Genomic DNA, 13,481 nt, shown 5'->3' with positions numbered 1-13,481 from the left:
AAAATGTCCACGGCCATGCAATGAGTACACTCTTTGATATCCCTTGTTTGAATAAATAAATAAATAGATAAATTAATGAATAAATCCAATCAAAAATTTGTATCCATTCTGGTACTAAGCTGGCTTCTCCCTCTCTAGTATTCACCAAAGGGGATTCAGTTGTGAGTATCAAACACCATAGGTATTATTTCTGAGCTACAGAAGTTATGCTCTTAAAGTAGCTATGAAGATAATCAAGACTTACCACCAAATAGCACAGAAAATGGTTTTCTGTTAAACATAAATCCAGAGGAACTATTTGCCTCGATGTGCCAAATGTTGCCTGAATATTTAAGAATTATTGAGTGTATCTTCTACCAGTGCGAATCGATAAGAGCGTGGTCAGTACTACATACTTCTGCAGAGATGGACCCTGGGTGCCCTGAAACACTTATGGAAATGTACTTATTCTCTTTGTTATTTTAGTACTTGCACAACAGTGCTGAAGCAGCATTACTGCAATAGCATGAATATCAATGATCATCTGGGAAAACCCAAAGGTTTGGGGGTTTTTTTTTACAGAGAGAAACTACAGAGGAATGGGTGGCATTATGGTTCTGGGACAGCCAGAAAAGAAGATCAGTCTTTCCAAGGACCTTCAATATCACTGAAAAAGAATAAACCAGCATTACTCCCACAAACTGGAGGTAAGAGGCAGCGGGGATGTAAAATGGACAATTGTACATTCCTGTTTCCGCATGTACAGTTGCTCGCTTGACGAGGACGTCATTGTCGTTTCGAGAGAACAAAAGAAAGAAGTTGACGGGAGATTGAAGGTTCTAGAAACCCTCGCCGATATCTTCTAGTGTAGCCATCCATCGAAGAAGCACTCGCATACTGTATCCGCCCCCCCCCCAAAAAGCCAGAAAGAGGCTGGGCTCCAGTAGGGGGTCCTCTCCCGGTCCCGGAGTGTGTTCTCTCAGCGGCGAGAGCGGCCGTAGCTGGCGGCCGAGTCGTAGCTGCGGCTCCTGCTCCTGCTCCTGCTGCGGCTGGCGGAGCTCCAGGAGCTGCGGCTGTAGCTACGGTAGGAGGAGGAGAAGCTTGGGCTCCGGGTCCGGCTGTGGCTGCGGGCGAAGAGGCTGGACCAGGAGGAAACGCTGGTGGCTCGGCTGCTCGTGGAGGGGCTGGGCCGGTAATAGGGGATGGGTCGCTTTCTGGCGCTGTGAGAAACGGCGGAGAGACAACATCGGTTACACCGCCAAGGCATTTTGGTAAGTAATAATAATGCTACCTATAAAATTAAAATAAGTAGGCTCCTATCCCCCCATCTTGGAGTGAATACCTTTGTGATAAATCCCGCAACAAATTAGGGACACTCATTTCATGCTGTCATTGCTGTTACAAAAAAGATGATTGAAGCAGGTTGCAAAGCTCAAGGGGGACTAGCTTTGGAATTTTATCTGGACCAACACAGTTCAAGGCAGTCTGATGATAGTTACCATCTACCAATGTCACAAGAACTTTACAGAGATGTCAACAACAAACACAACAACATCATGAATACAACAAAAATACAACAAAATATGTTTGAGAATACTGTGACTTAGGGAGGCTTTGAATGTTAAATATTTTTCAAGGTGTTTTTATCTTACTATGGTGATTAGGTTTATCAAGGTCAATCATATAAGCCCTTAGGATGCCTTTGGACTGCACTGCAATGTTGTGACTGCACTGGGAGCACTGGTAGGTTGTGACTGCACTGGGAGGCTATGACTGCACTGGGAGGTTGTGACTGCACTGGGAGGTTGTGACTGCACTGGAAGGCTATGACTGCACTGGAAGGTTTTGACTGCACTGGGAGGTTGTGATGACTGCACTGGAAGGTTTTGACTGCACTGCAAGGTTGTGAACGGACCTGGTGATTCTTCGGGCCTCCAGGTGACTGGGGGAATCTCTTCTCCTCTTCCTCATGGGAGAGTAGGACTTGCGTCTGTGTCTTTCTCGACCCCGTCTGGTCTGCTTTTCGCTGGAGCTGTACTTCTTGTGTTTCCGCTCTGGCTCTCTGGACCTTCGGTTAGAGACAACACAGGAGGTCAGAACTGAACATCTGCTGCTCATTGAACAAACAACATCAAAACTGACAATGCTGTGCTAAAGGATGAATACTGACTCTCGCCCCCGCTCTACACAGAGACGCATACACACACGCTATCTATAAAAGGGCTTTTTTCCACATGGATCACCTGATATGGATGTAAATACAGACAGTCTGCACTTGAACCTCATATTAATTTAATTTTATTCCATTTCAATTAAATGGTCTGGAGTTCAGAGTCAAAACCGCAAATACTTACAGACTGCATTGCACGGTATATAAAGAGAGACATTTTACTCTGACAATATAGCAATGGGCGTGACTTCTCATTGCAGGGCATTCTGAAGGATGCATCCTGCCACCTTTACTGGGGACAACTTTACCTGCTGAGGGAGTGTCTTGAGTAGCTGGAGCTCCTGTGGGAACTCCCACTGGCCGAACTCCTCCTGCTCCTCGATTTGGCTGCATAGCTGGGCGAATGGGAGTAGGACCTTGGGAAGGGCAGATGAGAATCACTTTAGCCTCCATTTTAGTTCATTCAAATTCATTAGTGCAAACAGGTAGCCACAAGAACGAAAGTTCTGGAAATCTTTGAAAGAAGTAATATTTGTTGATCTAGATCTCCATTAGCTACTGAAAGGACAGTAGCTTGTCTTCCAGGTGTCTGCATAAATAAATTACAACTCTTCATAGATCCAAAACAACAGAGAGACCATACATACCAACATTAGTTACAATAATATTTGGAGAAAATGTAAGCAGTTTTTACCATGATTCACCCATGATCACCATGGAAACCTAACTGACCTTCTTGAGGACAGCGATCGACTTCGAGAGTATCGGGGGGAGCGCCCGGAACTCTGGGAGGATCCGCTCCGACTCCGGCTCCTACTCCGGCTCCGACTGCTGCTCCGGGAGCACGTCCTGGAACGACCACGGGGAGGGGACGGGCTCCGGCCAGGGGAGACCACAAACCTCCGCCTGCCCAGCACCACACCATAGCTCGCTGTCGCTGGGTCGCTGAAAAGGGCATATGAAGCTTCAGGTTCTTCGTTTTATAAGCTCTTGCCTGCTGCACCTATTGCTTGTGACTGTATGTATGGGTAATGTTCACGGCTGTGATCTCATGTTGGACTCCTGTAGGGCAGCAGTATCTGTGAGGTATCTTCTGTTGGGTCACAGATTGGCTAGATATAGGCTAGGCCCTATTTGGTTTCCAATTAAAAAGAAACCACAAAAACCCAAAGACACTATAGACCTCCAGGAGATTAAGTTATTGTATATGTCAGGGATACTCAAATCCCTGAAAGTTCAGTAGTATTGCTGGCTTTCTCTTCTGCCTGATAGTCCAGAGTCCAATGATGTCACTGACTCGCCAGAAATGATAGAGATTGGATTATCATTGGTACCACTTGTAAATCGCTTTGGATTAAAAGCGTCTGCCAAATGACAAAAATGTAATGTAAAAATGTACCATCTTAGCCCACAAAAGACTCCACCAATGCATTATAATGCTGCTCAACATCTTAAAGTGGTAATTATATGTTAGCTCTTATTTGTGTCTGTGTGTGCTGCAATACAGAAACAAAACATTATCATCACATCAGCATTCTACAAACTCTGCATGACTCACCTATGTCTGTTGCCATTTACGTGATTTGAACCCTTTTCCAAGGGTAGCGGTTTACACAGAGAGGAGTAACTGGTGACTGAGTTGCCTGAATCGGAGGCGTTATCACCGTCTGTGAATCTCAGTTTCTCTGGGGTCGGCAACTCTACACACAGGCTCTTTTTATCTTCGTTGACCTTCGACCTCGACAAGTTCGTTTTGGTTGAGGGCGGAGAAGACGTGTCGTTCCCGGAGTCGTAATCCTGACGTCCTCTGTTCTGATTGGACAGAATGTCATGGGGGAATCCCTTTTTGGTAAAAATGTCACCTCCAGAACCTGACTGCACAATCTGCAAGCAGACAAGAGGCAGCCATTGCAGTACTCGAGGAGACTCTGTGGTTAAGCTCAAACAGCCTGAAAGATGCACTGTTAATACTCTATAAAGCCATGTATTTCCCTACAAAAACACAGAGAGAAAATTATTTTGGGACAGGAAACTAGGAAAGATTAAGACGTCATGCAAATTTGTAGCATGCGAATAATGTTTTAAAAAAGAAATCGTCAGAAAGTAAATGAACTAAAACAAAGTATTGGGTTGAGTAAGTAAACATTAACTAATTAAAACATATGAAAGGAACAACCGAAGAGAAAGAAGGGTATCAAAAGCAAAGAGAAAGTATGTGTGAATAAAACTACCAACGGCTTTAAAGTTGAGAAAGAGAAAGAAAACAGAGCCCCAATAAAAGCATCTTTGTTAAAGGACATCGAACAAACATCACAAAATGGGTATTATGTAGAAATTAAACAAAACTGCAGACAGAGATATTCCATCACTCTAACTAAGAAAGCCCTCAGAAAAGGTACAGATTTTTGTGCTTTTTTCCCCTGTAGGAAGAAATTAATTTGCGTCCAGCGACCTACAGTAAATCCCTAAGTCTGCGGATAGCATCGACTTACCAATCAAGATTTCCTCCTTAAGTAGGTAAGGTGTAAGAAAAAGGGAAGAGCGGGTAACATAAGTGCATCATTAGAGTCGTAAATTACAAGAAAAAGACAAATAACCCTCTCTTCAATCCCTGTGCAGCCTCTTCCTCCGCCTGCTCCTGATCTCACTTCTGCTGTTTGTGTGTGTTTTTGTTTTTGTTTTGCGTATTTTTCTGGGAGAATATGCTGACGTGTAAAAGTATTCACCAAGAACGTATTTGAAGGCCCTTAATAACAAAACAATGCTGTCAACGAAATTCCCTTTCAACAGGAGAACGGCTTATGTGTGGCTGTACTTAGGACTATATATATGAGCGTGGCTGATTTGGATCCATTCTGTGTGTGGTCTTAATTAAGCCTATTCAATTTTGGAGTCCATAAGTAATCAAGTAACCCCAGTGATTCTAAATATGAATGTTTCCGTTTATTTAAATAACATAGTAGTGGCTGTATTTGCTTTTTTTGCCTAGAGCTATTCAGTACCTTCACCCGGAAGTCAAATACTGTACCATGACTGAATATTGGTAGTTACATTGCCGAAGTGCTTACTATATTTTACAGAATGTTCCAGTGCTCACTATGCTGTGGCCATTAAGAATGGAATCTGTTGTGCGTCTAGATGCTTAGCTGGTCCATACACAGGTAAAACAACAGTTCCCCGTACAGGGCGATCACACTGAGACACTGTTCCCTCTTTACAGATCAGACATGGAGTCAGACTCCCGTGGGACAGAGAGGACGACCTTGCAGAGGGGAAAATGGCCTCCCCACCTCATCATGGTCTACTGACCCCTCTCTCTTCCCCATACGTCCTCCTGGGACATGGCTAAGGAAAAGATGGCACCCGCTGCTTGAAATGGGTATTTCATCCTTTTTTTTTTTTTGGTAGGGACTTTTTCTTACAAGACTGTATGTCTGCTTTAGTGACAAGATAACCAAGTAAAATGTTTCTTCCCACCTTGCCCTTTGACTATCTCCACTTCATTTTCTATCCACTGTCAATCTGATTGGAACCACAGTGGAGCATGGTGCATATAATTGGTCACATGACCAGAAAGTTGCAGGTTCAAATCCCAGAAGGGGCACTGCTGTTGCATCTTGAGCAAGGTGTTTAATTTGAATATACGTACACCCAGTGGTACAGATGGATTTCATGTTTGACCTGTTGAAGTGAAGGTTTTCTTTTCAATACTCTATGTCAGTGTTCTAGGACTCCATTGCTTTGAATTGGCAATAGAATGCATTCACTTAAGACATACTTAAACCTTAAAGGGTTAACTCAAGCTGTGATAACTTCCCCATAATTAGTTTATAAGGTCCTTCACTTTGCAAATAACAAAGGTATGAAAGATACTCCATTCTGCTTTGGGCATCTTTTCTTTAGCCAATTAGTTAATGATCCCCTTGTCCCTCCCTGCTTAGCTCCAGATAAACGACGTCCCCTGTGAAACACAATCTTCCCCCGAAGACCACCTTTCGCCTCTGCGATCACCCACAATCAAAACACCATTAGCGCAGTTGTTTTAGGAAGGAAGGCTATTTCAAGCAGAGTTCATTAAGGGCTGACTTCATTGGAACTGTACCAGCAAGATTTTCAGTGCTACTCGGGCATTCTTGAGAAGGAAAAAATACTTATCGACCTGTGAATATTTTATTTTATTCAGCATAGACCAATACCCACCTTTCCCTTATGCACGAGGAAGGCTTTGTTAAGACGGAAATATGAACAAAATACCCAATTTGAATTGAACAAATGAAAAAAAGAGGTAGATTAATATCGGTGTTAATACTTGGACACACAATCTGCTTCTGAATTATGTGGAAATAAGAACTTTAATCAGGAAAACTTTTTCTTTTTAAAATTAAGCTTAGTTTTTTAGATTTATTGTTGAGCAACTGTGGTTGCAGGTGATGAAGTAGGGATATAACCTTTACATGGATGAAACTATGAATACAAATTCAGCTACCAAGTCATATTTAAAGAAAAATAAAAGCCATATTGTGTGTCCTATATCTACCACATTGACAGTAGAAGAAGGTATTTAAAATAGAATGCTTCATCACATACGGTTTTGCACTTCAATGAAACACTCTGTAGCCTATGATTAAAGTATCTGAGGATGCAATTAGCATAATTTAATGATTGCTAGCAAGGAATGAAAGGTTTCCTTGCTTCAACAAGCATGAGACAATGACTCAATGGACAGATCTGAGTTTAAAAGGCAATTCCATGATGAAAGACCAAACAAAGGCCAGAGTCTCTCGTTACAGCCGTCCAAAAGATCTGCATAACACTTTACTGCTGAAAACACTGTTCATGCTCTGCTCATTATTCTTTAAAGGTCAAATTATTTTAACCCCTTCCTCACAGACCAAGTGGAGACACTTTTCATGGTTAGCCTCATACAACCTTTGAGATACATACTGGCCAATGGTAGGTGGGGACTCTGCATGTAATTTGAAGATAACTCTTGATGATATTTAAAAGTTAATGTTTTCGTCTGAATTTAAACCACCCTCCTCTGAAGAATAATGACCAGATACTGAGGGCCTGCTCTCAACACTGTAGTATATAAAATATATTTCTAAATGCGAGGGATATTTGAACTCTTTTTAACAATTTCTTCAATATTTCTGAGACTGCACCATTCATCATTGTTGTGTTGATTCTATTTGCTCTTTGATGGATTGTTCAGTTTTATATAAATTCAATTGTGTAATATAAAAACAGAAAAACAAGAACAGATGACTTTAGTAGTAAAAAAGAAGGAGGCATAAACGAGGTCAAGAAACATGAGATAGGCCATGTAAAATTACTCAAGGTCCAAAATGTCAGCTGCTATAGAAAGCACATAATAAATGCATTTTTTTCCCCAGTAGATTAAGGAAAAGCTGAAAACTCTTGTCTGTGCGTGTATGGGCCAGAGAGCATATGCCTGTAAACTCAATTTCATTTTTTAAAATTAAGTGGAATGCTATTAGTTAAAGTAAAAAATTTGACAAACAATTTGACAAAGTTATTACAGATCTATGGGAAGGTGAATTGGTGCTGTAACTGTCAATTAAATTTCAATTAGGTATTTTACTAGCCTCGGTGTGTAATACAAAGCATAAGTTTTACATGGCCTTAGTCGAATAATAAAGAAATAAATAGCCAGAACATTCGTCGGCTATCGGTGACCCGAGGAACACTTACGCTGCCATCGGAAGGGCCCGAGTGGAAGTTTGGAGGAGTCGTACAGGTTGACTTGGTAACCGGTCGCCACTCGAACCCGGTCTGGTCATCGGACGCAAGGCCGTTCTGTCTGAGGCTGTGACGCCTGGCTGGACCCTTCGACTGAGCGCGCTCAGTAGACCTGCGCAGATGCCTATGGACAAACATGACGGTTAGGCCTGGGGATTCGCAAGAAGCGAGCACACAGAGTAGCTGAAGCCCATGTGTCCTGTTCAGTGGGGGTTGCTCCATGAACTCAGTTTGGGAGACAATTGGACATTCCAAGCAAGGGTGGAAATTGGATATGCACAGCCCCATGTCAGGCACCAAATTGTATATAAAAAAATTAAATAAAATCTGCACACATTAGCACCAGCGCCCTCTTCTGGTGCAGACTGATAACTACGCTGAGCTACCGTATAGCTACTCAAATCAGCTGCAGTACCCTCTTGTGGCCATGATCAATGAAAGTGCTTGTACAACCACTCAAATCACCACTGGTGCCCCCTTATAGTGGGTACCACTAACACTTCTGAAAGCTTTCATCGTATCCCTCTGTCGATTAGCTTGGTATGCAGGGGCTTAGCCATACAGCTGACAAGCTAACAACAACTAAAGGAAATTGTTGTGTCAATACATAATTTGTTTTTGTTTCAAATGGATTTCAATAACAGCAAAACACAGGCAGACCCAGTAAGTGCTTAGCTATGCTAACATAAACTGGGCCTGGCTCTCAGGTTAACTGTAGCCATCTTCAACAGAAAATATGGAACAGTCATAATGGTCATTGAAAGCTGCAATGCATCTTCTATCAGACCCTTAATGACTTAATTGCATGAACTATTATATGTAATTATAAAATACAAAAGGCAAGTAATAAATTATTTATGGAGAGCTACTAAAGCTCTGCAGGACTAAAGCATTCCTAGGAGAGGACCCATTATTTCTGAACAGCAATTGGTGTTCTTTGTAATGTTTCTTTCCCTCAAAATATTTTACTGCCTCCGTATTTTCCACAAATACAGGGGAAAGGGCCCAATTCATGATGCCCCTCTCTTATTGCATTTTATAAGAACTACAAAAGATGTTCTTTATAAAATAATCTTGTTTCACATTGATGCATTTATAAGGCAACATTCAAGGTCACTGCAGCACATGAAACACCACAGCTCAAGTCTTTTATGCACAAACAGGCTTCAATGAAATGTGAATTTAATACACTCACTACTTTTATAAGCATGAGTGTTACCTATGGCTTTATCAGTCTGAGAGAGACCTGCTTTCTCTGTCCAAATCAGGCCAGTGAGTTTGACGACAATAAAGTTCTGCTGTGATGTGCCTGGGCAAAAGTTCAGGAAGTTTTGTTGATGGTCCTTAAAAAATGTTTTCCAGAAAAAGGACGCTGGCAGTTAATAGTCAGGGGAGAAGATCCCTGATCGGCCAAAGGACACACTCTATTCTTTAAGGCATCCAATGGCCATTGGGTATTCCAAAGCTGTATTGGTTGAAGCCACCCACTTGTGAGTATAGGACAACATTTGTGAGCCATGGCCAGGGCAGAAATACATGGGCTGCCGATTGGTTGGTAAATAGCCTATGGGGCAGCCTATAACCTAGTGGCTCAGGAACTTGGCAGGAAGGTTTGTGGTTCTAGCCCCAGTGTAGCCACAATAAGATCTGTGCATCTGTTGGGCCCTTGAGCAAGGCCCTTAACCCCACATTGCTCCAGGGGGGATTGGCTGCTACCGAGCCTAATGAACTGTCGCTTTGGATAAAAGCATCAGCGAAATAACTGAAATATAATGTAAACACTAGCAGCAATGCCTCAGCCCACGCCGGCCAGTAAACCGGCTCTTGACCCACCTGCCGAGGAAACGTCTCCGGTGTAGCACCAAGCCAGGATCTCAGACCCCGCCACGGCATTTCAAACGGAGCAGAGAGCCTCCATTTTGAGGAGATGAGAAGCCCTTTCATATGCGCGCACACAACTACGCGGCAACAAAAGTCTGCAGAGCCACGGATTCCGTGGGAATTGGAGACAATTCGCATTGTCTCCCCGTACAACAGAGCTATCCGGTTCCTTTTCCGGCGGAGCCGAATGCAAAGCCGCTCGGCGTTCAATGTCTGTAATGATTTCCTCTGCTGAATATCCCATGGAAATTCCAAATAATAGAGAGATCAAGAGGGATTTAAAAGCAATCATCTTTAGCTTAAGACTATTTCAATTTGAAACCCTGGCTCCGTTTCTCCTGTCTGCTGTACGGCAGGAGGTCTGTGCCGTCCGTGTGTGTGAATGGGCGCATTCAGAGTGCCAATGAATAAATTAGTGACTCCTAAATGTCAGAATAAGCAGGTAAATAAAATGTAACCATAAACTGTGTAGGCTGCTGAAACCAAGAGAAACGCTATAGTTAGTGTGAATGTTCTTTCTTTTGCCCAAGACCATATTTATGTAGCTACCTACCTGCCTACCCACCCACCCATGGTGCTGTATGAAATATTTTTGATGTGGACTTACTGGCAAACCCTGAGGATGATGGCTAACACACACTGTAGAGTATGAGATGAGGAATCTATGAGGATACCCATTCAGTTTACTCCAAACAACCCCCTCCTCCAGTCCATGGTACTCTCCTTCCCTCAGTGATGACTGGAAGGCAGCTGCTGCTTCCAAGACTGCAATGGGTTCAGCTCAGCCAACCACACACACTGACCATGTGTACATATCTCTTTGCAAGCAGTTTTTATTTCATATATTTTTATCAAACTTATCTGTAGCTACGTTACTAAGCGGACTATTTTGCTAATCGGACGCCATTAGTTCACTAGTGCTAAAAGCCGCTGCCTTCCAATCGTTACTGAGGGATGCCGTCACCTCCCCCACCTTCCATGCTGTAAAGCATTTCCGCAGACTATACCGATCGATCCGTGGCCCTCTGTGTTTTTTTTCCCCAGCCGGGTCTATGAGAAGCCGATTAAAGCGGCCCTTCCGCCCATCGGAATGTCACCTTTGTGGTATCAGTCATCGGCGTGGCAGCAATGGACATTTTTTCCCACAGATAAGATAAACAGGCGCTCTCCCCTCACCTGCTGTCAGCGCTGGAGCACCGCCAAGCAGAACTCTCTGACTCCGACCTCCGATAGTGCCGTCTCCTGTGTGCGCGACTCCGTGACCTGCACAGCAAGCGAAACGGCAGGCAGATAATGAACTCCCGCCCGGCTGAGAAACGGGGGAGCGCAGCGCCCTTCGCCGCAGAGGAGCGGACCTCCGCGCTACGGCAAGCGCCTCGTAAATTAGCCGCGAGGATGCCGGAAGTGTTACTTCTTATCTTTCGAAGAACAAGGGTTATTACCCTTCGCAGTGTAGGAGTGATAAGCAGCAGGAAGACTTCAAAAACTGTGACCCAAAATAGAAATGCCCAGCTAAAGTCAACTCACTGAGAATTAGCAAATTCCAATTTCTTTTGTAAGATTAGGAAAATAATTTGTGTACATAGTGACCATAGCTACATTTATTTAACAGTTTTGTCTTTGTCTTTGTCTCCCTTGATCCAGTGACCTACATATGAACCAAACCCAGACACTCCATCTCCACAGTATATCTCTCAGGAAAGCAGTTACAGTTTTTATATTAACTTTCTGTTTACAATCCTGCAAGTTTTAGCCAGCTTTATGTTCTAGGATCTGTGGTTGAGCTGGCTTGAATCACAACCTCCAATTTGAAAAAGAAAAAGATTCAGACGCTGGTCTTATGATCCAAGCACATCCCTGACAGTTGGGTGAAATTGCATCACATCACTCACAACCTTTTCTCATTTGCCTCTCTTGTCCTTTTGTAGGAGGGTAGGGCCACAGAAGGAAACATTCCAGACAGAAGGACCGAGGAGAGGCTGGGATTGAAAGTTGGAGCTGGGCTCTCTGAGAGATTTCTGTGGAGCAGGAGCCGGGGGAGAGATGGAGGGGTGTTCTGCTGGAGGCGCAACCCCAGGAAATTCTCTGCAAGGTCACAGTCGCAGCTCAGTTCACCTCAGAGCATTACCAATGTTGCGGGCTGCTGGTGTGAAATTGGTTTCTCTCTCCAACCCCCTCAGTCTCTCACCCTATTCTGTGGTAGTGGTAGTCCTCACATTGCGTTTTTGGCAACGTGCCACACAGTGGACCTCTGTTGCTCCCATACCTGCTCCCCTCTCCGCACCCATCCAAGTCTAATCTGAGCACATACAAACACCGACACTTCTGCCGTCAGGAGGAAGCCTCAACTGGGCTATAAAACATCTTATCGCCACCAGTGCAGTCCCTGCTTCCCAGTTTAAAATGTATAAGTTTACCCACTTGTACAAGATCAGCTAACGCAAACTGGCTACACCAGCCACAATGAACTAAATGATCAAACTGAACCTACGTAGGTTCGTATACGTAGGGGTAGAGTTAGTCGGAACCAGGGCCGAGATGATGTCACAGGTCCTGCTGATACTGGTTTTCATTGTAAAATCATGTAGACCCAGGAGACAGGGATACCTCATTTAGCAAAGCCAAAGGGGGGGCCTTTAGCCTAGCGGCTAAGGTAAAGATCTGACAGCTGTGGGGTCTTGAGTGAGGCTCTTAACCCCACATTGCCCCAGCGGGGATTGTCCCCTGCTTAGTCTAATCAACTGTAATTCCCTTTGGATCAAACACATCAGTTAAATAACAATATATTATTATTCAATTGAGTTTGCTGTGTTTAAAAAGCAGCTTGACCCTTGAAGTGAAGAATAACAAGTAAGCACCGTATCTGTCATCCGTTGGCCCTTCGGTGTTGACCATATCCGTTCTGTGCATTTCCATCAGTGTGATGCGGTCGACAATTCTACTGCTGCACCAACAACAAACACGAGGCGCAGAACAGACTGACTGCCCCGGAGGAAATCAGAGAGAACATTATATTGTTATCCGTGGCCTCCCCTTGAAAGTCTTCCCTAGGAACACCGCCTTTAGTTCAGGTTGAATGAATGACAGCCTGCGCTAACGATAAGGACAGCACTACACGAGCTGAAATAAAGACTTGGTTATATCAAGTCCTGGATCGGGATATGATCTCCCAGATGTAATTTTCAAGCTCTCAGCATAGTTCAAGCGTCGCACAACAGCCACGGAAAACACATTTTTCTTACACCTCCATCGGTTTAATAAAAACAAAATGAAAACAAATCACAATAACCAACCTTTTCTTGTGCTTTCTGTCCTCCTTTCTTTTGCTTTTCGAACTTGTAAAGCTGAAACGAGAATCGTAGAGTCATAAGAATCTCAGATTGAGAAATTGGAGTCATAAGAATTGAACTGAGAAATCGCAGAATCATAAACTGAGGAATCATATAGTCATATAGTCATAAGAATGGTCTTGATAATAGCATTACTGGTCTGGAATAGCATTAGTTTGTTTTGAATTAAAGTAATAAAAGTAATGTTGTAATTTTGCTAAAATACATACCCATGCCTTCTCTTTTTGGAGGCAGACCTGAAAATACGAAGAAGAGAATATTTCAATGATCACTGCTGAAATATTTATTTAATTACTTATATTAGGTACATATGATACAGACATAAAAAGAACCCAAAT

At 43.3% G+C, this 13,481-nt stretch overlaps 1 protein-coding gene across 1 annotated transcript in view; it reads right to left on the bottom strand.

The window, feature by feature from the left end:
* Window positions 1-958: 958 nt before the first annotated feature.
* srrm4 (serine/arginine repetitive matrix 4) overlaps window positions 959-13,481 on the bottom strand; it is a 63,572-nt gene continuing 51,049 nt past the window's right edge. The window contains exons 7-15 of the mRNA XM_061259446.1: window positions 13,353-13,379; window positions 13,087-13,137; window positions 10,970-11,056; window positions 7,865-8,036; window positions 3,708-4,033; window positions 2,882-3,094; window positions 2,458-2,565; window positions 1,895-2,047; window positions 959-1,199 (exon numbers count right to left, since the gene is read on the bottom strand). Coding sequence (XP_061115430.1) covers window positions 959-1,199; window positions 1,895-2,047; window positions 2,458-2,565; window positions 2,882-3,094; window positions 3,708-4,033; window positions 7,865-8,036; window positions 10,970-11,056; window positions 13,087-13,137; window positions 13,353-13,379 — 1,378 coding nt within the window. The remainder of the gene's footprint in view (window positions 1,200-1,894; window positions 2,048-2,457; window positions 2,566-2,881; window positions 3,095-3,707; window positions 4,034-7,864; window positions 8,037-10,969; window positions 11,057-13,086; window positions 13,138-13,352; window positions 13,380-13,481) is intronic.

The sequence above is a fragment of the Conger conger genome, chromosome 11 (genome assembly GCF_963514075.1).
Source record: "Conger conger chromosome 11, fConCon1.1, whole genome shotgun sequence".
Lineage (NCBI taxonomy): Eukaryota > Metazoa > Chordata > Actinopteri > Anguilliformes > Congridae > Conger > Conger conger.
Note: the sequence above shows the minus strand (reverse complement) of the source record. Positions and strands in the feature narration are given on the sequence as shown.